This window comes from Oncorhynchus mykiss, chromosome 16, assembly GCF_013265735.2.
Source record: "Oncorhynchus mykiss isolate Arlee chromosome 16, USDA_OmykA_1.1, whole genome shotgun sequence".
Taxonomy (NCBI): domain Eukaryota; kingdom Metazoa; phylum Chordata; class Actinopteri; order Salmoniformes; family Salmonidae; genus Oncorhynchus; species Oncorhynchus mykiss.
Window position 1 is genome coordinate 37,338,805 of NC_048580.1, and position 25,517 is coordinate 37,364,321.

General features: G+C 42.1%; 1 protein-coding gene across 5 annotated transcripts in view; it reads left to right on the forward strand.

Moving 5' to 3' along the window:
• LOC110491883 (ubiquitin conjugation factor E4 B) overlaps nucleotides 1–25,517 on the forward strand; it is a 99,200-nt gene that overhangs the window by 9,827 nt on the left and 63,856 nt on the right. For 3 of the 5 annotated variants that reach the window (XM_036946777.1, XM_036946774.1, XM_036946776.1), the window contains exons 4-6: nucleotides 13,930–14,020; nucleotides 21,886–22,033; nucleotides 22,318–22,543. In XM_036946777.1, the coding sequence (XP_036802672.1) occupies nucleotides 13,930–14,020; nucleotides 21,886–22,033; nucleotides 22,318–22,543 (465 nt within the window). Of the gene's footprint in view, nucleotides 1–1,586; nucleotides 1,635–13,929; nucleotides 14,021–21,885; nucleotides 22,034–22,317; nucleotides 22,544–25,517 lie in introns of those variants that run through there. The other 2 variants (XM_036946778.1, XM_036946775.1) reach the window with 2 other exon arrangements.

Below are 25,517 nucleotides of genomic sequence, written 5' to 3' on the forward strand. Positions count from 1 at the left end.
CCCCTTGGATTGATGAGGAATATAACAATTGTATGGTGGAGAGGAATTAAGTAAAATATATGGCAAATAAAGCCTGCAGCACAACCCATTGGCAAACGTATTGCAAATTGAGAAATCATGTGTCTAAAATAAATAAAATGACTATACTATGAAACAAATAATTCCTTAAAAGAATGATAGCAACAAGCTTTAAAGCACCTTTTTAAATGACATTTTGGGGAAAAACGCAAACTTTGCTCCATTCATTGAATCAGATGGCTCATTCATCACACAATCCACTGATATTGCCAACTACCTTAATTATATATTAAGGAATGACATGCCAGGAATACATGCTGACACTACACATACTGCTACTACACATACTGCTACTGTACAGTAGCAGTCACAACTTTGGACAGATATCTTTATTTTTTACTATTTTCTACATTTGTAGAATAATAGTGAAGACATCAACAATGAAATAACACACCTGGAATCATTTAATAACCAAAAAAGTGTTAATCAAATCAATATATATTTGAGATTCTTTAAAGTAGCCACCCTTTGCCTTCAACAGCTTTGCGCACTCTTGGCATTCTTTCAACCAGCTTCATGAGGAATGCATTTCAATTAACAGGTGTGCCTTGTTAAAAGTACATTTTGTGCAATTTATTTCCTTAATGCATTTGAGCCAATACTTTGTGATAAGGTAGCGGCTGTATGCAGAAGATGGCCCTATTTTTTTTTTTTTTCAATACCAAGAACAGCTCAAATAAGCAAAGAGAAATGACAGTCCATTACTTTAAGACATGAAGGTCAGTGTGAGTACGGAACATTTCAACAACTTTGAAAGTTTCTTCAAGTGCAGTCGCAAAAACCATCAAGCGCTATGATGAAACTGGCTCTCATGAGGACTGCCACGGGAAAGGAAGACCCAGAGTTACTGCTGCAGAGGATACGTTCATTAGAGTTACCAGCCTCAGAAATCACAGCCCAAATAAATGCTTCACAGCAACACACATCTCAACATCAACTGTTCAGAGGAGGCTGGTGAATCAGGCCTTCATGGTCAAATTGCTGCAAAGAAACCACTGCTAAAGGACACCAATAATTAGAGACTTGCTTGGGCTAAGGAGCAATGGACATTAAACCGATAGAAATCTGTCATTTGGTCTGAGTCTAAATGTACGATTTTTTATTCTAACCGCCATGTCTTTGAGACGCAGAGTAGGTGAATGGATGATCTCTGCATGTGTGGTTCCCATCATGGGGGAGGAGGTGTGAGGGTGTGGGGGAGCTTTGCTGGTGACACTGTCTCTGATTTATTTAGAATTCAAGGCACACTTAACCCGCATGGCTACCACAGCATTCCGCAGCGATACGCCATCCCATCTGATTTGCACTTAGTCCCACTATCGTTTTGTTTTTCAACAGGACAATGACCCAACACACCTCCAGCCTGTGTAAGGTCTATTTGACCAAGAAGGAGAGTGATGGAGTGCTGCATCAGATGACCTGACATACACAATCACTCGACCTCAACCCAATTGAGATGGTATGAGATGAGTTGGACCGTAGATTGAAGTAAAAGCAGGCAACAAGTGCTCAGCATATGTGGGAACTCCTTCAAGACATTTGGAAAAGCATTCCAGGTGAAGTTGCTTGAGAGAAAGCTGTCAAGGCGAAGGGTGGCTGCTGTAAAATATATATTTTGATGTAACACTTTTTTTTGGCTACTACATGATCCTGTGTGTTATTTCATAGTTGTGACGTCTTCACTATTATTCTACAATGTAGGATATAAAGAGTAGGTGTGTCAATTTGACTGGTACTGTTAATCTGACCAAATTATGAAAGACAAGCATTGTACTTTTGAATTTTGTAAAGTGAGTGTGGAAGAGTTTAAACTATTATTGTTTATCAACAATGACAAGCCACTGGGGCCTGACAATCTGGATGGAAAATTACTGAGGATAATGGTGAACGATATTGCCCCTCCTATTTGCCATTTCTTCAGTTTAAGCCTACTAGAAAGTGTGCACCCTCAGGCCTGGAGGGAAGCAAAAGTCATTCCTCTACCAAAGAATAGTGAAGCCCCCTTTACTGGCTTAAATAGCCGACCCAACAGCCTGTTACAACCCTTAGTTTGACCAGATACTATGCTATTTTAAGAGTAAACAAATTGACAAGACTTTCAGCACGCTTGTAGAGGACATTCATTCTGCGAAATGGATAACATTGGGGGGGCTTTTGTTAGACTTTGTTTTATATGCAATGTAAGTGCCTTAATGTGTTTGCACCCCAGGAAGACTAGCTGCTAATGGCGATCCCTAATAAATACACATCTGTACAATCGTGGATTGCTTTAAAAACAAAATATTAAAATCAATTCTAAAACTCACAGGCAGCCAGTGCAGAGACTTTAAAAACGGTGTAATGTGTGCGGTCTGGTCAAAGTCATTATCCGTGCTTCAGCATTCTGTATGTTTTGCAGTTGACCAATGGCTTTCTGCGGTAGACCAGACAGAAGAGCATTACAGTAGTCAAGCCTGCTTGTAATAAAAGCATGGATGAGTCTTTCAGCCTGAGATTGCCACGGTGCGGCCGTTTCTATGTTCCTCAGGTGCTAAAAGGCTATTTTGTTCACATTCCTGTTTGAAGATTCTTTCTCTGTCCTTTGGATCCAATAATAAGTACCATGGTCTTGTCTTGATTTAGCTGGAGGAAGTTGTGAGCCATTCATGTATTTAAATCACTAATAGTCTCAATCAACCAGATTACTCTTTCTCCGTATTCCCCAAGGTGTCTACAGAATTGTGGTGTAGTTTTACGCATTTATGTTGAAGAATACCCGTAAGCGGCTACATTGCGCAAGTGGTCACCTGATGGCTCCCAGGGTGACTCTCGCATAAAATACAGAGGTAGCCATTACTCCAATCGGTACTACTGAAAAACTAATTGTCCCGATGGATATATTATCGAATAGATATTTGAAAAACACCTTGAGGATTGATTATAAACAACGTTTGCCATGTTTCTGTCGATATTATGGAGCTAATTTGGAATATTTTTCACCGTTTCCGTGACTGCAATTTCCGGGCGATTTCTCAGCCAAACGTGAAGAACAAACGGAGCTATTTCGCCTACAAAAATAATATTTTTGGAAAAAAGGAACATTTGCTATCTAACTGGGAGTCTCGTGAGTGAAAACATCCGAAGCTCATCAAAGGTAAACAATTTAATTTGATTGCTTTTCTGATTTCTGCTTTTCTGCTTTTCTGATTTCCGTGAAGGTTTAAGTTGTGATATCACTTTCCTGAGCATGTTTCAAACAGGGAAAGTAACTCCATAGTGCCTTTGTGTGGTAGGCTAGGTCACATAACATCAAACTTCTCATCAGGTCTTGCTTCACTGGCACCCAGCCCAATGTTTTATCTTATCTCTGAAATATGCAGCAAACTCATCACATTTGGATGTGGAGTAAAGTTCAGGCTTGTGGGGGTAGGATTTATCAGGCCATCTATGGTTGAATAGCACTCTCAAATGATTCTGATTTATTAATGATCAAGTTAGAAAAATGTGCCCATCTGGCATTTCTAATTGCCTTATATGCCAAGTTGCCTTGCTCAGAATATCATAATGGACCTGCAACACTGACGTTCTGCCTTTCTGAAATGTGTTTTTAGTTGATTTTGTTTGTTTACTCACTCATCTGTGATTTTGTCATAGTTCTCAAGGACAATGTACAATAGTTCTGAGAAATCAGTTAAGGCGGTGCTTTGGTGTCCTATACAGGGCTCTCTGTTTGGATGTGTCCTTTTCAACCTTACTGGAGCTATGGCATCAATGGTTGCCCTTAATTTGATATTGAAGTTATCAACTAAATCATCATGGGGAAGGTAGAACAGGTGATGGTGTATTATTCATACACACACAAAAAGCTCTTTAACAACTTCAGAGGTAAGATAGCATTTCTAAATAGTTTGTTCAGTGTTACCTTGGGCTGTGGACAACAATGTAGTAAATAAAGCGTGGTGATCAGCTAAACTAACATCAACAGTAGAGGATATGTCAATAGAAAGCTCCTTGGTAATAACCAGGTCCAGAGTATGGCTGAAGTTAGGGTTGGGCCCAGTAACATGTTGGATAAAGTCCATAGTGCTCAAAAGATTCATAAAATCAATGGCCTTGGAGTCAGTTTCTTTGTCAACATGAATATTAAAATCACCCAACAGAATAATTTTATCCTAGTTCTCAAGGACAATTGTTCAGAGAAATGTGGTGGAATATTATATTCAAGTGAGAGAGACTGTCATTTCTTCAAACAATCATCTTTATTCAATATCGATTAATTATTGCAATAATGAAACTGTCGACGTTGGGCCTAGAGCCTAACTGATAATGGAAAAAACAGATGTTGTATAGGACCTAAAAATGCTGAGTCAGACTTAGTTCCAACTCTCTTAAGCCACCTTGGTTATCTACAAAGGATGGTGTTTTACCCTCAACCTGGCTTAGTTTCCCAGATGCCAGGAAGATGAGGCATTGTTCTAAACTCTTCCAGGCTATCTCTCTCGGGTCACACAAACCACATCTTGTCTATGGAATGCCAACTTTAGGTTTTTATCACCAAGCCACTGTCAGCTCAAGCTGTCTGTAGAAAAAAACATTTCCCTTGACGCCCAGACTATCTGCAGGAAGCTGGAGTGGAAACCACCTCTTTAACAGATGCCAGCCCACGCTTCAAAAGACTCCTCTCAGTTAACTCAAAGGGAGAGAGTGGGTCCTAAGAACCTTTCTCTATTTCATAAAACAACATTGATATAACAATATGCAACCACCATTGCTTTGGTGGCCTATACAGGGATAGAGCCAGCACTGGTGGCTGACATGTAAACAGTATGGCATGATGGTCAAAAGACCCACAGTTGCCAAATGAGATGGTCTTATAGCGGAGTGGATTAGTAAAACAGAAAGGCTTTTCCTTTTTTCTGATACAGTAGAGTGAAAAGCTAGTTATCCCATGGGGAGGCTTCAATAAGAGCGGCACTACAGTCTAACAGCCATGTTTCAGTGAGAAACATGCGATCGACTTTGCACTCAGTAATGAGGTCATTCACAAGAATGGATTTATTAGTGATTGCTCTAACAACCTTTAAAAGTGCCGTATTCAATGAGTGTGGGCCACATTCTTAACAACCTTAACAACCTTAACAATATATTGATGTTATTAATGTTACAACCACTTTTTCTGACACTCTTATTTATCAGAATGGTAGGATGTTGTATAAACTCACTAGAAGGCAGAGTTAGAGGAACGTAAATTAGTTTACCTACAATAACCATAGTTCCATTTCTACAGGAGTTGATATGCTTTCCTCTGTTGCTTATTCTGACAGGGAGAACTGGAGCACTACCAGACCCTGTCCTTCAGTCTCTAAAACAGTTTGATGTTGCTGGGACTGGAGCACTACCAGACCCTGTCTGTCAGTCTCTAAAACAGTTTGATGTTGCTGGGACTGGAGCACTACCAGACCCTGTCCTTCAGTCTCTAAAACAGTTTGTTGCTGGAAAAATGTTCTGAACCCTTTCAATAACACGAGGGGGCCAACAAGAATTATTCTCTTCCCTCTGCAAACAAGGGTGCTGAAATTCTTTCCACAGACCATAGGCAGGCCAAAATCTCTCACCATCGATCTACCCACAATGATGGTGGTCGTGATGGAATCTGATGAGGGAGGAAGAGGGGGAGTGGAATGGGACTGCCTCAGGCAGGGGGGGATGGTGGGTTTGAGGCAGGCTAGCCTGACTCTTTGCACCTGCAACAGCGTATGGCTTCGGAAACCCCAGGAAGGTGGAAGATGGCCTGAGACCCTTCTGTCTTGAGTCACATGCTGAACTGTGGTGACTGTGGGGGAAGGTGCCACTGGGCGTGCACTGTCTAGTAGTATACTTCCAGTGCTGACTCCTGGGTCTGGTACGCCCGTCTCAAGCGGGGCAAAGCTATTTGATAGCTGGATTGGATATTATCTGTGTTGAGCTGAACATCTGTTGGATTGGGACAGATCAATGCTGCCTTACTCATCAACAGCTTTGCTATAACTGAGATTCTATAACTCTGCTATAACTCTGTCGTTCTGCCCCTGAACAGGCAGTTAACCCACTGGCCGTCATTTGAAAATAAGAATTTGTTCTTAACGGACTTGCCTAGTTAAATAAAGGTAAAAATACAATAAAAAAAATGGAAGAAAACATTATAGACAAAATACTTTCGGAAAGTATTCAGACCCTATGAATTTTTTTCACATTATTTTTTTCACATTTTTTCCCTCAGTCTACACACAATGCCCCCTAATGACAAAGTCAAAACAGGTTTTTAAAAATTGTGGCAAATTTATTAAAAAGAACAAACTGAAATATCACACTTACATAAGTATTCAGACCCTCGGTACTTTGTGAAGACTCTTCGGCAGCGAGTCTTCTTGTGTATGACGCTACAAGCTTTGCACACCTGTATTTGTGGAGTTTCTCCCATTCTTCTCTGCAGATCTTCTCATGCTGTGACAGGTTGAATGGGTAGCGTTGCTGCGCAGCTATTTTCAGGTCTCCAGAGATGTTAGACTTGGTTCAAGTCTGGTCTCTGGCTGGACCACTCAAGGACATTCAGAGACTTGTTCCGAAGCCACTCCTGCGTTGTCTTGTTGTGTGCTTAGGGTCATTGTCCTGTTGGAAGGTGAACTTTCGTACCGGTCTGAGGTCCTGACCTGCTCCAGAGCGCTTTTCATCAAGGATCTCTGTACTTTGCTCTGTTCATCTTTCCCTTGATCCTGACTAGTCTCCCAGTCCCTGCCGCTAAAAAACATCCCCACAGCATGATGCTGCCACCACAATGCTTCACCGTAGGGATGGTGCCAGGTTTCCTCCAGACGTGACGCTTGGCTTTCGGCCAAAGAGTTCAATCTTGGTTTCATCAGACCAGAGTCTTGTTTATCATGGTCTGGGAGTCTTTAGGTGCCTTTTGGCAAACTCCAAGTTGGCTGTCATGTTCCTTTTACTGAGGAGTGACTTTCGTCTGGCCACTCTACCATAAAGACCTGATTGGTGGATTGTGGCAGGGATGATTGTCCTTCTGGAAGGTTCTCCACAGAGGAATTCTGGATCTCTGCCAGAGTGACCATCGGGTTCTTGGTCACTTTGCTGACCAAGACCCTTCTCCCCTAATTGCTCAGTTTGCCTAGGCGGTCAGCACTAGGAAGTGTCTTGGTGGTTCCATGCTTCTTCCATTTAAGATTGAAGGAGGCCCCTGTGTTCTTGGACCTTCAATGCTGCCAAAAATCCTGTCTCAGAGCTCTACAGACTATTCCTTCAACCTCATGGCTTGGTTTTTGCTCTGACATGGACTGTCAACTATGGGACCTTATATAGACAGGTGTGTGCCTTTCTGAATAATGTCCAAACAATTGAATTTACCACAGGTGGACTTCAGTCAAGTTGTCGAAACATCTAAAGGATGATCAATGGAAACAGGATGCACCTGAGCTCAATTTCGAGTCTCATAGCAAAGGCTCTGAATACTTATGTAAATGAGGTACTTCTGTTTCATTTGAACACATTTGCAAACATTTCTAAAAATCTGTTTTTTTTGCTTTGTCATTATGGGGCATTGTGTGTAAATTGAAGAAAAACATTTTATTTAGTCCGTTTTAGAATAAGGCTGTAACAATGTGGAAAAAGGGAAGGGGTCTGATTACTTTCCCAACTTTCCCACTGCACATTTAAAAACGTGTGTGTGCATCTATCAGTTACACATGCATGTCAGTACCTACACACAACAACTTGGTCACATGTCAGTACCTACACACAACAACTAGGTCACATGTCAGTACCTACACACAACAACTTGGTCACATGTCAGTACCTACACACAACAACTAGGTCACATGTCAGTACCTACACACAACAACTAGGTCACATGTCAGTACCTACACACAACCACTAGGTCACATGTCAGTACCTACACACACAGCCACTAGGTCACATGTCAGTACCTACACACAGCCACTAGGTCACATGTCAGTACCTACACACAACAACTAGGTCACATGTCAGTACCTACACACAACAACTAGGTCACATGTCAGTACCTACACACAACCACTAGGTCACATGTCAGTACCTACACACACAACCACTAGGTCACATGTCAGTACCTACACACACAACCACTAGGTCACATGTCAGTACCTACACACACAACCACTAGGTCACATGTCAGTACCTACACACACAACCACTAGGTCACATGTCAGTACCTACACACACAACCACTAGGTCACATGTCAGTACCTACACACACAACCACTAGGTCACATGTCAGTACCTACACACACAACCACTAGGTCACATGTCAGTACCTACACACACAACCACTAGGTCACATGTCAGTACCTACACACACAACCACTAGGTCACATGTCAGTACCTACACACACAACCACTAGGTCACATGTCAGTACCTACACACACAACCACTAGGTCACATGTCAGTACCTACACACACAACCACTAGGTCACATGTCAGTACCTACACACACACAACCACTAGGTCACATGTCAGTACCTACACACACACAACCACTAGGTCACATGTCAGTACATACACACACACAACCACTAGGTCACATGTCAGTACATACTGTTGGATTCTAGCTTGAAATATAGTAATTCATGTTACCAGACTAGAATTGACTGATTACTGTATAAGGAATGTGTATTTTGGGGTCAATGGAGTATGGCTATGAACTAGGTGTATGGAAAGTTACTGACTGAGACGAGGGAGTGCAGAAATGTTACATTCTGTCAAACATGAATGTTAACCTTTGTTAAATATCATGACTCTTGAGGGATGCAGAAGGCAGCATTCTGCTTTTAGTCACCTGAAGGTAGGACAGCTATGGATTAAAAAGAAGTGGGGAATTCGGCCGAGGTCAGGTCATATGAAGTGAGAAGGAACTGTCCTATTACACAAACACATACTTCCATGCCCACGAAGGTTCTAGCATCAGGCAGGGCTGTGACTATACCAGTGAGAGGAATCAAATTGTAATTGTCACGTGCTGAATATAGCAGGTGTAGATCTTAGCGAACCGCTTACTTACAAGCCCTTAACCAATAATGCAGTTTTAAGAAAAATACCTGAAATAAAGTAACAATTAATTAGAGCAGCAGTAAAATAACAATAGCGATGCTAAATACAGGGGGTACCAGTTCGTCAAGGTAATTGAGGTAATGTATACATGTGGGTAGAGTTATTAAAGGGACTTATGCATGGATAATAATAACAGTAGCAGCGGTGTAAGAGGGGGACAATGCAAGTGGTCTGGGTGGCCATTTGATTAGATGTTCAGTAGTCTTATGGCTTGGGGGTAGAAACAGTTTAGAAGCCTCTTGGACCTAGACTTGGCGCTCCGGTACCACTTGCCCCTTCCTTGCCCCTTCCACTTGCCTTGCGGTCGGAGGCCGGGCAGTTGCCATACCAGGCAGTGATGCAAACAGTCAGGATGTTCTCGGTGCAGCTGTAGAACCTTTTTGAGGATCTGGGGACCCATGCCAAATCTTTTCTGTCTCCTGAGGGGGAATAGGTTTTGTCGTACCCTCTTCACAACTCTTGGTGTGCCTGGACCATGTTAGTTTGTTGGCGATGTGGACACCAAGGAACTTGAAGCTCTCAACCTGCTCCACTACAGCCCTGTCGATGACAATGGGGGCATGCTCGGGTCTCCTTTTCCTGTAGTCCACAATCATCTCCTTAGTCTTGATCGAGTTGAGGGAGAGGTTGTTGTCCTGGCACCACACGGCAAGGTCTCTGACTACCTGCCTATATGCTGTCTCGTCATTGTCGGTAATCAGGCCTACCACTGTTGTGTCATCGGGCAAACTTAATGATGGTGTTGGAGTCGTGCCTGGCCGTGCAGTCATTAGTGAACAGGGAGTACAGGAGGGGACTGGGCCATGACCAGTTTTTCAAAGCACTTCATGGCTACAGATGTGAGTGTTATGGGTCAGTAGTCATTTAGGCAGTTTTCCTTAGTGTTCTTGGGCACAGGGACTATGGTGGTCTGCTTGAAACATGTTGATATTACAAACTCAGACAGGGCGAGGTTGAACAATGTCAGTGAAGACTCTTTCCAGTTGTTCAGCGCATGCTGGATTACACGTCCAGGTAATCCCTCTGGCCCTGTGGCCTTGTTAATGTTGACCTGTTTAAAGATCTTACTCACATCGGCTGCGGAGAGCGTGATCACACAGTCGTCTGGAACAGCTGGTGCTCTCATGCTTTTTTCATTGTTACTTGCCTCGAAGCGAGCATAGAAGTGACTTAGCTCGTCTGGTAGGCTCGTGTCACTGGGCAGCAAGCGATTTGGTCTTAGTCCTGTATAGACGCTTTGCCCGATTGATGATTCCCCCGAGGACAAAGCGGGATTTCTTATAAACTTCCGGGTCAGAGTCCAAGTCCTTGAAAGTGGCAGCTCTTCCCTTTTAGCTCAGTGCGGATTTTGTGTGGACGACGTAATCATTGAGGAAGCCAGTAACTGATGTGGTGTTCTCAATTTAATCGGAGGAATCCTGGAACATATTCCAGTCTGTACTAGCAAATCAGTCCTGTAGCTTAGGATCTGCTTCATCTGGCCACTTTTTTTTAATTTTTTTAGACCAAGTCCTGCTTTAATTTTTGCTTGTAAGCAGGAATCAGGAGGATAGAATTATGGTCAGAGTTTCCAAATGTAAGGCGAGGGAGAGCTTTGTACGCATCTCTGTATGATGAGTAAATGTGGTCAAAATATATATACAGTGCCTTGCGAAAGTATTCGGCCCCCTTGAACTTTGCGACCTTTTGCCACATTTCAGGCTTCAAACATAAAGATATAAAACTGTATTTTTTTGTGAAGAATCAACAACAAGTGGGACACAATCATGAAGTGGAATGACATTTATTGGATATTTCAAACTTTTTTAACAAATCAAAAACTGAAAAATTGGGCGTGCAAAATTATTCAGCCCCCTTAAGTTAATACTTTGTAGCGCCACCTTTTGCTGCGATTACAGCTGTAAGTCGCTTGGGGTATGTCTCTATCAGTTTTGCACATCGAGAGACTGAAATGTTTTCCCATTCCTCCTTGCAAAACAGCTCGAGCTCAGTGAGGTTGGATGGAGAGCATTTGTGAACAGCAGTTTTCAGTTCTTTCCACAGATTCTCGATTGGATTCAGGTCTGGACTTTGACTTGGCCATTCTAACACCTGGATATGTTTATTTTTGAACCATTCCATTGTAGATTTTGCTTTATGTTTTGGATCATTGTCTTGTTGGAAGACAAATCTCCGTCCCAGTCTCAGGTCTTTTGCAGACTCCATCAGGTTTTCTTCCAGAATGGTCCTGTATTTGGCTCCATCCATCTTCCCATCCATTTTAACCATCTTCCCTGTCCCTGCTGAAGAAAAGCAGGCCCAAACCATGATGCTGCCACCACCATGTTTGACAGTGGGGATGGTGTGTGTTCAGGGTGATGAGCTGTGTTGCTTTTACGCCAAACATAACGTTTTGCATTGTTGCCAAAAAGTTCAATTTTGGTTTCATCTGACCAGAGCACTTTCTTCCACATGTTTGGTGTGTCTCCCAGGTGGCTTGTGGCAAACTTTAAACAACACTTGTTATGGATATCTTTAAGAAATGGCTTTCTTCTTGCCACTCTTCCATAAAGGCCAGATTTGTGCAATATACGACTGATTGTTGTCCTATGGACAGAGTCTCCCACCTCAGCTGTAGATCTCTGCAGTTCATCCAGAGTGATCATGGGCCTCTTGGCTGCATCTCTGATCAGTCTTCTCCTTGTATGAGCTGAAAGTTTAGAGGGACGGCCATGTCTTGGTAGATTTGCAGTGGTCTGATACTCCTTCCATTTCAATATTATCACTTGCACAGTGCTCCTTGGGATGTTTAAAGCTTGGGAAATCTTTTTGTATCCAAATCCGGCTTTAAACTTCTTCACAACAGTATCTCGGACCTGCCTGGTGTGTTCCTTGTTCTTCATGATGCTCTCTGCGCTTTTGACGGACCTCTGAGACTATCACAGTGCAGGTGCATTTATACGGAGACTTGATTACACACAGGTGGATTGTATTTATCATCATTAGTCATTTAGGTCAACATTGGATCATTCAGAGATCCTCACTGAACTTCTGGAGAGAGTTTGCTGCACTGAAAGTAAAGGGGCTGAATAATTTTGCACGCCCAATTTTTCAGTTTTTGATTTGTTAAAAAAGTTTGAAATATCCAATAAATGTCGTTCCACTTCATGATTGTGTCCCACTTGTTGTTGATTCTTCACAAAAGAATACAGTTTTATATCTTTATGTTTGAAGCCTGAAATGTGGCAAAAGGTCGCAAAGTTCAAGGGAGCCGAATACTTTCGCAAGGCACTGTATATATATTTCCCTTTTGGTTGCACATTTAAGCTACTTATCGGAATTTGGTAAAACAGATTTAAGTTTCCCTGCATTAAAGTCCCCGGCGCCGCCTCTGGATGAGCATTTTCCTGTTTGCTTAGAGCTCATTGAGTGCGGTCTTAGTGCCCACATGGGTCTGTGGTGGTATGTAGACGGCTACGGCTACTCTCTCGGTAGATAGTGTGGTCTACTGCTTATCATAAGATATTCTTCCTCATGTGATCAAAACCTCGACACTTCCTTAGATATCGTGCAACAGCTGTTTACAAATATACATAGTCCGCCACCCTTTGTCTTACCAGAGGCTGCTGTTCTATCCTGCCGATGCAGTGTGTAACAAGCCAGCTGTGACTTGATCACGTCGTCGTTCAGCCACCACTCGGTGAAACACAAGATATTACGGTATTGTCCAGATGGTAGGATATACTTGCATTAAGCTCGTCCAATTTATTTTCCAGCGATTGTGCGTTGGCCAGTAGTACGGATGGCAAGGGAAAATTAGCCACTCATCGGCGGGTCCTCACAAGGCACCCCGATCTCTTTCCGCGATTTCTTTTCCGTCTCTTTCTCCAGCGAATGACTGGGATGAGGGCCTCTTTGGGTGTCTGAAGTAAATCGCTCTCGTCCAACTCATTTAAAGAGATTCTTCATCCGGTTCAAGGTGAGTAATTGCTGTTCTGATTTCCAGAAGCCCTTTGCGGTCATCAGAGACAGTAGCAGCAGCATTATGTACAAAATAAGTTGTAAAAAATGCGAAAAACTAACACAATAACACGGTTGGTCAAGAACCCATGAAATGACAGCAATCCTCTCCGGCGCCATTTAATACTCAGGAACAACAGAGATGTATTGTCTGTCTAGATGTGCAAGGAGTTGACTCCGCCTCCTTGGAGGGGGGTATAAATATTCAGTACCAGTCAAGATTGGACAATCTAGTTGGTTATCCCTGGATTAGGGCGTTCGTCATTGGTGCTGGTGGACCTGATTCAAGAGCCAACAAGGGAATCACCCAACTCTCACATACTTAGGAAAATACACTACAGGTCAAAAGTTTTAGAACACCTACTCATTAAAGGGCTTTTCTTTATTTTTGACTATTTTCTACATTGTAGAGTAATAGTGAAGACATTAAAACTATGAAATATGGAATCATGTAGTAACAAAAAAAAGTGTTATAAAATATTGATTTATTTATTTGAGATTCTTGTGGAAAAAGTCAAGGGGTGTGAATACTTTGCACAGTATATAACCTCTAAATGTCTAAACCATTGGGGGGTAACAGAAAATGACGGCAAGTGTTGCGATAAGACGGCCACCCGCTGCATTTAACTGTTCTTCACCACTGTGTGTGTCCTTTTGTGTTGATAGCCTGTTACTGTGATTTGATGCAGGGATGAATTCATTGACCATGTTGCTCCCCCCCCCCTCTCTCTGTGGCCCAGCAGCATATCCCAAGTGGATGTGGACTCAGGGATAGAGAACATGGAGGTGGAGGACAATGACCGCAGGGAGAGGAGGAACCTGGCTAAAAAGGTAGGCAGGGCTCCCAATCCACCCTCTTCCTTCCGGTATGTACTTTGATCAGTCGCTCTTTGGCTGTATTCAAAATGGCACCCTCTATTCCCTATATTGTGCACTACTTTTGACCAGAGCCTTCAGACGCAGCCTCTATCATGAAAAGGGTCTGCCAAATGAATGGGAGATAACAGAACTCTTTTTCTCTTTTGGCGCGAGTTGGTATATCAATACTTTGGACCAAATGAGCTGGGGATTCATGTACTCCAAATCAAATACATGTTGTGTTTGTCACATGTCAATACAACAGATGTAGGCTTTACTGTAAATTCTTACTTATGAGCCCTTTACCAACAGTGTAAAGTTAAGAAAATGTGCAAATAAAAGTAGAAAGTAGTGACACAATAGATAACAATAACGAGGCTATATCACATCAAGCAGTATTTATACAGCACAGGTTTTAAGATCTCTTTTTTTAAATGTGTCCACAGTTTTGGTCCCATCAACTTCTCTGGCAGGCTATTCCAGACGCTGCCTCCATGCCTCTTGGTCCTAGGCTTTGGGATAGTTAAAAGGACAATGCCAGAGGACCTGAGTGACCTACTGGGTACATAACTTAAAAGCATGTCTGACATATATTGGGTTGCACAGTCTAGGATTTCTTTAAGAACAATAGAAAATCTGTCAGCCAGTGTGGAGACCATAAAACCAGTGTAATGTGTGCTCTTCATCTGGTCTTGGTCAGTAACTGTGCTGCAGCATTCTGTATGGTTTGTAGTTGACCAATGGCTTTCTTGGCGTCCATCCATGTAAGAGACTAGCTAGCAAAATGTTCAGATATTACAAGTTTCTAATTTAGTCTGTCATTTTCATTTCAAGTTAAAGCATACGGTTAGCTATCTCGGTGTGGAAATGCAAATAGTCTGGATAGCCATTTGAATATCTGTTCATGAGTCTTATGACTTGGGGGTAGACGCTGTTTTAGAAGCCTCTTGAACCTCGACTTGGCGCTCCGGTTACGCTTTCCGTGCGGTAGCAGAGAGAACAGTCTGACTAGAGTGGCTGGAGTCTTTGACAATTTTAGGGATTTCCTCTGACACTGCCTGGTATAGAGGTCCTGGATGGCAAGAAGCTTGGCCCCGAAGATGTACTGGGCCGTACGCACTACCCTCTGTGGTGCCTTGCGGTCGGAGTCCGAGCAGTTGTCATACCAGGCAGTGATGCAACCCGTCAGGATGCTGTGGTGGTTAATTTCTTCACTATCAAATGAGGAGAGGCAAACTTATCACACAAGTCAGAGTTATACTTAAACTAAATCTTTAATCACTTATTAATAAGGGAGCAGGTCAATACAACGCACACATATAAAGTGAATCAATTGAGTGCTCTACGATAATGTCTGGTTGACGTTTCACGCTCAGATGATTCATTGCACCAGTCCCTCCTGCAGCAAAGCACCGGCACAATATGATGCTGCCACCCCCGGGTTTCACGGTTGGGATGGCGTTCTTCGGCTTGCAAGCATCCCCCCTTTTCCTCAAAACATAATCATGGTCATTATGGCCAAACCGTTCTATTTTTGTTTCATCAGACCAGAGGACATTTCTCTAAAAAGTACGATCTTCGTCCCCATGTGCAGTTGCAAACCGTGGTCTGGCTTTTTTTGTGGCGGTTTTGGAGCAGTGGCTTCTTCCTTGCTGAGCGGCCTTTCAGGTTTTGTCGACATAGGACTCGTTTTACTGTGGATATAGATACTTTTGTACCTCTTTCCTCCAGCATCTTCAGGTCATTTGCTGTTGTTCTGGGATTGATTTGCACATTTTGCACCAAAGCACGTTCATCTATAGGAGTCAGAACGCGTCTCCTTCCTGAGTGGTATGACGGCTGCGTGGTCCCATGGTGTTTATACTTGCGTACTATTGTTTGTACAGATGAACGTGATACCTTCAGGCATTTAGAAATTGCTCCCAAGGATGAACCAGACTTGTGGAGGTCTAGATTTGTTTTCTGAAGTATTGGCCTCACGGCCTTCGTCAGAGCTTTTGAGTTATTTAAAAATTAGCACCCTTATGTAGACCAAGCCCCACCACATCCGTTCCACTCATCGAATGGGGTTGGAGTCGAGGAAAAACACATTTTCTACCATATATCACAATATGCATTTCATAAATATTAGAATAAAGTGTGTACATAACCTATTAAACACATCTGTAAAACCACAATGAGGACATCGACCTACCAAGAAAGTTTTCATAAATCATTGTGTTCAGCAAAAGAAAAACGTAGATTAATCTGAAATAGGGGCAAATTTCATGTTCACGTTCACAACATAACATACATAGGCATTTCATCATTAAGACCTTTAGGAACTAATGTCTGGAGGGTGAAAATCCCAAGACATTCTCTTTTACTAGTATTATGAATATCACTCCCCTGTCTGATATCTTAACTTTCTCTATGCCACAAAATCTAAAGGTAGAAATGTCATGCTTCAGGTCATTAAAATGTACTGCGACTGGATAATCCCTGTCGTTTCTTCTGTATGAACTTTTATCTTCACTAATTCTCTGTTTGAGAGAGCGAGAGGTTTTACCAACATAGCACAGCCCACATGGACATTTAATGATGTCGATAACATGGGTGTTGGAGCACGTAATAATGTCATTTATTTGGAACTGTTTTCCTGTGTGTGGGTGGCAGAAATATTCAAACTGCACGCAACCTCTGCATTTATAGCTACCATTCAGAAGAGAGCGTAAAAAAGCCTGGCTGATTTTATTTTGTGGCTGGCAGTTGGCATGATCCTATTTATCGCGTAAATTGCGACCTCCCCTATATACAATAAGTGGTGAATTTTTTAATTCAGCCAGCTGGATCCGATGATGAAATATGCCAGTGTTTCTTGACAGCATCTCAAACTTTTCGTGAGTTCAAAGTATATGTAGTTGTGAACATTAAGGATTGTTCTTTAGCTTTTAGCAGGTCTTTTTTGTTGCAGTTCATCTCGTGTTTCCCCCAATGCCAAATTAAGAGCTTCATCCACACAGTGTGGAGAGTAGCCTCTTCTTAGAATCCTAGTGTGCATCTCCGCTTCTTTTTCTAGATAGTCCTCTATGGAGTGGTGTGTATACGGCGCAGTCTGAAAAACTGGCTTCTTGGAAGTCCTCTCTTTAATGGCTCCGGATGGAAGCTGTCCCCCTGTAATAGAGTATTTCTGTCCATTTTTTTTCTATATAGAGTTGTAAACAGGGTTCCATTTGATTTCTCAATCCACATATTGAGGTAATGAACACGTTTAGTGTCACATTCAATAGTGAATTTGAGATTGGGGTTAATGTCATTGAGTAATGCCATAAAGTCTGACAGCTCTTTTTCTGTTCCTTCCCATATGCAAAAAATGTTGTCAATATATCGATACCACTTCAAGACTTTTATCAAAAATTAATTTTAGTTTTCATTATTAACAAAAAGTTCCTCAAAATGACCCACATATAGGTTAGCATAGCTTGGAGCGAATGTGGAGCCCATCGACGTTCCATTCGTTTGGAGGTAGAATTCATCATCAAACCTGAAGGAGTTATACGTCAAAACATATTCATCCAGCTGTAGAATAAAGTTTTTTGGTGGGTATTTGTTAGTATGTCGGTCTCTCAAATAGTGAGCTAGGACTGCCAGCTGGTGTATAGACTCGACATCTGTGACCAAACAAGTCTTCTGTTAAACCCGTTATTGGTGAGATCTTGTTTAGATCTTGATCTTGTTTAAGTCGATAGTCTTTCACACATGTCAATGCTTGCACATGAGATTTAATTAGAATCTACGAAGTTCGACAATGGCTCTAGCATTGAGCATATAACAACCTCTGATCTGCCTGGATAATTGCCTTGTGTTTTAGGTTTGTGTAATTTTGGTAAAATGTACAGGCATGGACGTATGCCACATTTGCAGCAAATGTATTCAGGTTTTGAGATCAGGTTGTTTAATAGGGCTCCAGATTAGAGCATATATCTGAGCTTCTCAACCGGACCTTGTTCAACTGGCTCTGTGTTTGAGCATGGCTTGATCAATGTATTTTTATTTAACCTTTATTTCATCAAGGAGTCATACTGAGACCAAGGTCTCTTTTTACAGATGAGTTACAGAACAAAATATACAAATAAAAAGTCATAAACAGACATTTATCAGTAAAAAGGTCCTCAATCAGTGTTCTGAATTGGCCTGGAGGCACCAAAACATCACATTTCACTACATTTTGAAGTGTTTTCCACCAATAAGGTGCAAAAAAACTAAAAGCTGATTTACCTAAAACTCAGTAGGGACCAAAGGAATTTCCAGAGTTAGCCATCCCTGAGACCAGGTGTGAAAACTCCTATGTCTAAAGTTTAGTAGTGATGTTAGGTAAAGTGGGACTTTTTGTAAAAGGGCTTTATAAAAAATGTATAAATAGCAATGTATCAACCTACGTGACCTCAGAGGGCAAACCAACTTTCTGGTAGCGAATGCAAAATGAGTGCTAAAACTGTCACCCGTAATTAAGCGCAGTGCCCTATGATAAACGGCATCTAACGGCTTTAATGAAGTAGAAGCTGCGTTCATATAGAGGATGTAGCCATAATCTAGGACCGATAGGAACGCCGACATTCCTAATCTGCTTTCTACTATTTATCGAGAGGCAGGACCTATTTCTATAGAAGAAGCCCGTTTTTATTCTCAGCTTAACTCCTCAATAGGCTTTTTAAAAGACACCTTTTCATCTGTCCAGTTGCTCAGATACTTGAAAGCAGGGACACGATCAATATGGACACCAACCAAAGTACATATGCTTAAATCATGAGTTATTTTTATGCGCTCTAGAGAACATGTACTTAGTTTTACCTGCATTCAATACTAATTTCAGGTCAATAGAATTATTTTGTTGTACAATGAAGACCGACTGTAGTTCAGATGGAGCTTGGTCAACTGTGGGGGAAATAGCATACACAACAGTATCATTAGCATACAATTGCGAGCTACAATTTTTTTTTACGGACAAGATAATATTGTTAATGTAAACAGTAAAAAAAAATACAGGACCCAAAATTGACCCCTGGGGGACACCTATCATAATATCCAAGAATCCTGATTTAACACCATCAGTAGATCCACATTGAGTTATATGTCATCAAATTTTTTAACCAGTTTTTTAACCAGTTTTTTAACCACATGCAGCCTGGTCAAGGCCAATTGAGGAAAGCCTCTGAATTAGCAGTGTGTGATCAACCATATCAAAAGGTCCATGAAGAGGGCAGCACAATGTTGCTTTTTATCCATGCAAGTAACCACATTTGTACTAGGGATGCCGCAGAGATAGTGCTATGACCTTGTCTAAACTCGACTGATGTACATTTAGAATACATTTCAAAGATCAGAAAGATCTTAGCTGAGAATTAATCAAGGATTCTAATATTTTAGCTAGGAATGTTAGGGTGATTTTAATTATTATTATTTTTAAATGTATTTGGGTCACAATGGTCACCACTTTTGTGATGGGGTAGTGGGCCGGCTTCCAAACCTGGGGATAGTACTAGATATAATCGTCAGCTCAAAAATATGGGTTAATGATTCAGCAGTCGGGGGGAAATTGGATCAAGCATTTCATCTAGCACAGCAGATGGTGAATCTGTTTTCATTTCAGCAATTTACTATGAGTTGACGTGTTAACCGTTGAGAGGCTGGTAGATGGAAGAGCAGTCGATTTGACTGTCAAAAGCCGCTGTTTCTCTCAAATAAAAAGCCGGCAGAGATAAAATTATTTTTAAACGTCACTTATCCCCTTCTCAGTTATGCCAGTGTCAGACAACTTGCTTAAGCAGGTAAGAAGAGGATCACCAGCAGTCCAAGAGATCTTAAACAGTAGCTTGATTTAGCTTCTTTTTTTTTTCTTCTTTTTTTTTTAGATAGTACATATGTTTCTCAATTGTCTGAAAATGTTTTCCTTGCTTTGACCCAGGCCTGATATCTCATCTGAACGAGCTCAGATCTAACCCTTGGCATTCTTTGGAGCTATCATTCACTCTGAATTCTTTCAAAGGGTGGTGTTTTTCTGTCAAAAATATTTCCTAAATTCACCAAACTTGCTTTGCAGAAACAGGCTCATTCATCGAGGGAGTTTTACTTCTAATTAATTCAAAGGCATTATATTTCCATGCTTTCAATTGTGTAAGATGGTTGAACTCATTAATTGGATCATATCTTACTGGTAAATATACAGTGCATTCAGAAAGTATTCAGACCTCTTGACTTTTGCCTCATTTTGTTACGTTACAGCCTTATTCTAAAATGAATGAATTTTCACATTTACATAAGTATTCAGACCCTTTAATCAGTACTTTGTTGAAGCACCTTTGGCAGCGATTACAGCATCAAGTCTTCTTGGGTATGACGCTACAAGCTTGACACACCTGTATTTGGGGAGTTTCTCCCATTCTTCTCTGCATATCCCCTCAAGCTCTGTCAGGTTGGATGCGGAGCGTAGCTGCACCGCTCTTTTCAGGTCTCTCCAGAGATGTTCGATCGGGTTCAAGTCTGGGGTCTGGCTGGGCCACTCAAGGACATTCAGGACTTTGCTCTGTTCATCTTTCCCTCGATCCGGACTTGTCTCCCAGTCCCTTGTTTCCCAGTCCCCAGAGCATGATGCTGTCACCACAATGCTTCACCGTAGGGAGGGTGCCAGGTTTCCTCCAAATGTGACGCTTGGCATTCAGGCCAAATAGTTCAATCTTGGTTTCATCAGACCAGAGACTTTTTTTTCATGGTTGGAGAGTCCTTTAGGTGTCTTTTGGCAAACTCAAAGAGGACTGTCACATGCCTTTTTACTGAGGAGTGGCTTCCTTCTGGCCACTCTACCATAAAGGCCTGATTTGGTGGAGTGCTGCCGAGATGGTTGTCCTTCTGGAAAGTGCTCCCATCTCCACAGAGGAACTCTGGATCTCTGTCAGAGTGACCATCGGAAGAGTCTTGGTGGTACAAAACTTCTTCCATTTAAGAATGTTGAAGGCCACTGTGTTCTTGGAAATGTTTTGGTACCCTTCCCCAGATCTGTTCCTCAACAAAATCCTGTCTCAGCTCTATGGATAATTCCTTCAACCTCATGGCTTGGTTTCTGATCTGATCTTAAATTTTTTATTTAACCCATTGTAGAATAAGGCTGTAACGTAACAAAATGTGGAAATGGTGAAGATCTATGAAAAAGTTAACGACATGTTTAAATGAAGTCTATTTCTCTGTCCAAGGTCCTTAACGTGAACATTGATAGGCCCTGCCCTACTGTGATCTCCAGACAACAGCTCTGTCCAGTGTGCTAACCCCAATAGTTTGATTTAAGATGAATGGACTGTCACTTGGTTGATGTAAATCCAAATTAGTTGTCTGATTGTTAGTGCTGCCTTATTGAATATCGGCTTTATATTTCAAAATGAAATTTAATTGAATCTCTTAACGTTGATAGAGAAATATAATGCTTCGACTGTTAGGTCGATTACATTTTTTTTTGTAATTAGTCATTTTTGTTATTACTACCTTTTATTGAATGTAGACCTTATTTTTCTAAATGAATTTGAATTGAATCTCTGAAGAAAAAATAAACTCACTGCTGTTGTTCATCACTTTGTTTTTTCAAGTTCACATGTCGACCCCGTGGCCTTCATTTCACACATTGAACCCTGATCCCCCTGCATTTACCCAAGGGCATGTAAATGTCGATAAAAAAAAAAAAAAAGTATTATTATTTTTATTTTTTTCCCCTCCTATCAATACACGCAACATGACCGCAGGTCCACCTGTCACTTGAGCAGCATTGTCCGCTCTAGCTAACTTCTAACTTTCCATGGGTGTGCCTGTCCCAGGAATCCGCTGAAACCTCAGATGTCTCTGAAGAGCAGGCTCTGCAGCTCATCTGTAAGATCCTGCGTGTCTCCTGGAAGGAGCAGGACAGAGATGTCATCTTTCTCCCCTCGCTTGCCGCAGAGTTCCACCAGAGCAGCCCCAAAGACGGTAGGGCAAAGATGCAGGAAATTTGATATGATTTTCTTGAATTGTATAGCTTTTTGCAGAAAAGTCCTAGATTAGTGCTTTAGGATATTGGCATCTGAATGCAATAGCTGTAAAAAAAAAAAATGTATCTCCTCTAACCCAATGTTTCTGTTGAAATTTGAAGAAAATATTTGTATTAAATTGAAATGCGAATAGTTTTTTTGTCTCATGTATACTATTGTACATTGTACTGCAATGACAAGTCACAAATGAAGTGTGTGTGCTATTTCTCTTCCTCCTCCCAGTCTACTCTGACTTCAAAGACCTGATTGGCCAGATCCTGATGGAGGTTCTCATGATGTCCAGCATGTCGCACATCCACAATCCCTTCGCCAGCCTGACTGCCACGTCCCAGCCTATTGCTGCTGCCAAATCTCCCGACCGCCACCTGACGCTGGTTCAGCTCTCTAGCCAGGGCGGCAGTCCCATGGCCACCTGTGCAAGCTCATTTGGGGCCAGCTCTCTGTCCAGGCAAGTATGCCCCAATGACCCCACAACTAGCCCCCAGTCCTGGGTAAATACAGTAGGACTGTGTCCCAAATGGCATTCTATTCGCTATAGAGCTCCCCTACTTTTGACTAGCTCCCATAGAGCTATAGAGCTTTTAACCCATCCAGGATGACCTCTCCATCTCTACCCACCTCCACACATCCAATGGTAGCCCCAAGTCCCCCTACCATGGCCAACCCCTCTAGGCTCTCTCTCTCCGCACTCCTGCCCGTCTCCCAGCGCTACCGGCCCTACTCTGTCACCTCTCCCTGCGGGCTCTCCACCGCCCCTTGCCCCACTCTGGCCAACCTCCCTGGGTTTTCCTCCGTCCCTGGCCCTGTTCCTGCATGTTTCCCAGTACTGCCCATCGCCCTGTCCCAGGCCCCAGCCCCAAGACTACCAACCACCCCCCAGTCGGTTCTCCTTCCCTCCCCCAGTCCTCGCCCGCCCAGCTCCATGCCCCTCTCTCTGCTGCCCACCTCGCCCAGAGCAGCTGCCCGACAAGCTGCCCGGATCCCGTCTAGGTACTTCCTCAACCACCTGTGTGCAACAAGCTACCTTCCTAAAACATTAATCCTCCTCCAGCCTCCGCTGCACACGATATACCCCCCCCAACACAATTGGATTAGAGTATGAACTGAAAAGCTTGCTCTGTAGATTGAAATGTGGTTGCAAACGCTGTCAAATGAAATGAGAAGTAAAGCCCTTTTCCACCAAGTTAGAATTTAAATGTACTCTCTTGTGCTGCATGCCACTTCCTGAAATGTGCCACTAGACACTTGGGATGTGTCCCAATTGGCACGCTATTTACTATATAGTTCCCTACTTTTGACCAGGGCCCATTGCGAATACGGTATGGTGCCATTTTGGATAAAGCTTTTGTTTGGTGGGTGATACTAGTCTCTTGGGGCATCCTTCCAAATCTCATCTGGTACTAATATAACACCTGGCCTGAGTGCCTCTTATGTCTGTGGTGTAAGAAAAGCACGTTTAGCAAGCTTGTGTATTGCTACATGATGGGCTACTTGTGTAGGCCTATTGCATAAATTAATATGGGTGTTTTCCCAGACACAGATTAAGCCTAGCCCTGGACAAAAAAGCAACTCAAATGGAAAATAAATTTCTATGTAGTTTTTCCATTGAGTTGCTTTTTTGTCCAGGACTAGGTTTAATCTCTGTCTGGGGAAGAAGTCAGAGTAAAGGTTTACATATAATTCCCACCCACAAACCTTAAATTCTCTGATTAGAACAATTTACAATCGCTGTCATAAAAAAATAGTGTGTATGTGTAAGTAAAATGCTCCGTGTTTGGTCAGTTGGGACAATGGCCCAGTTCTGACGAATAAACACTTGGAGCTGGAACAGTGTCATTGAGAAACCAGGAGAAAGACCCTTTATTTTGCTTGCAAATGCATTGCTTGTCCTGCATGTTTTTTGTGTGAAACATAGCTTTGGTTCTCTTTGACTATGGTGGCCGTAGGAGCCTATGTGTCCTTGTATCTTCATATACAGTGCCCTGCAAAAGTATTAGGCCCCCTTGAACTTTGCGACCTTTTGCCACATTTCAGGCTTCAAACATAAAGATATAAAACTGTATTTTTTTGTGAAGAATCAACAACAAGTGGGACACAATCATGAAGTGGAACGACATTTATTGGATATTTCAAACTTTTTTAACAAATCAAAAACTGAAAAATTGGGCGTGCAAAATTATTCAGCCCCCTTAAGTTAATACTTTGTAGCGCCACCTTTTGCTGCGATTACAGCTGTAAGTCGCTTGGGGTATGTCTCTATCAGTTTTGCACAGCGAGAGGCTGAATTTTTTTCCCATTCCTCCTTGCAAAACAGCTCGAGCTCAGTGAGGTTGGATGGAGAGCATTTGTGAACAGCAGTTTTCAGTTCTTTCCACAGATTCTCGATTGGATTCAGGTCTGGACTTTGACTTGGCCATTCTAACACCTGGATATGTTTATTTTTGAACCATTCCATTGTAGATTTTGCTTTATGTTTTGGATCATTGTCTTGTTGGAAGACAAATCTTCGTCCCAGTCTCAGGTCTTTTGCAGACTCCATCAGGTTTTCTTCCAGAATGGTCCTGTATTTGGCTCCATCCATCTTCCCATCAATTTTAACCATCTTCCCTGTCCCTGCTGAAGAAAAGCAGGCCCAAACCATGATGCTGACACCACCATGTTTGACAGTGGGGATGGTGTGTTCAGCTGTGTTGCTTTTACGCCAAACATAACGTTTTGCATTGTTACCAAAAAGTTCAATTTTGGTTTCATCTGACCAGAGCACCTTCTTCCACATGTTTGGTGTGTCTCCCAGGTGGCTTGTGGCAAACTTTAAACAACACTTTTTATGGATATCTTTAAGAAATGGCTTTCTTCTTGCCACTCTTCCATAAAGGCCAGATTTGTGCAATATACGACTGATTGTTGTCCTATGGACAGAGTCTCCCACCTCAGCTGTAGATCTCTGCAGTTCATCCAGAGTGATCATGGGCCTCTTGACTGCATATCTGATCAGAATATTATCGCTTGCACAGTGCTCCTTGGGATGTTTAAAGCTTGGGAAATCTTTTTGTATCCAAATCCGGCTTTAAACTTCTTCACAACAGTATCTCGGACCTGCCTGGTGTGTTCCTTGTTCTTCAATGATGCTCTCTGCGCTTTTGACGGACCTCTGAGACTATCACAGTGCAGGTGCATTAATACGGAGACTTGATTACACACAGGTGGATTGTATTTATCATGATTAGTCATTTAGGTCAACATTGGATCATTCAGAGATCCTCACTGAACTTCTGGAGAGAGTTTGCTGCACTGAAAGTAAAGGGGCTGAATAATTTAGCACGCCCAATTTTTCAGTTTTTGATTTGTTAAAAAAGTTTGAAATATCCAATAAATGTCGTTCCAATTCATGATTGTGTCCCACTTGTTTTTGATTCTTCACA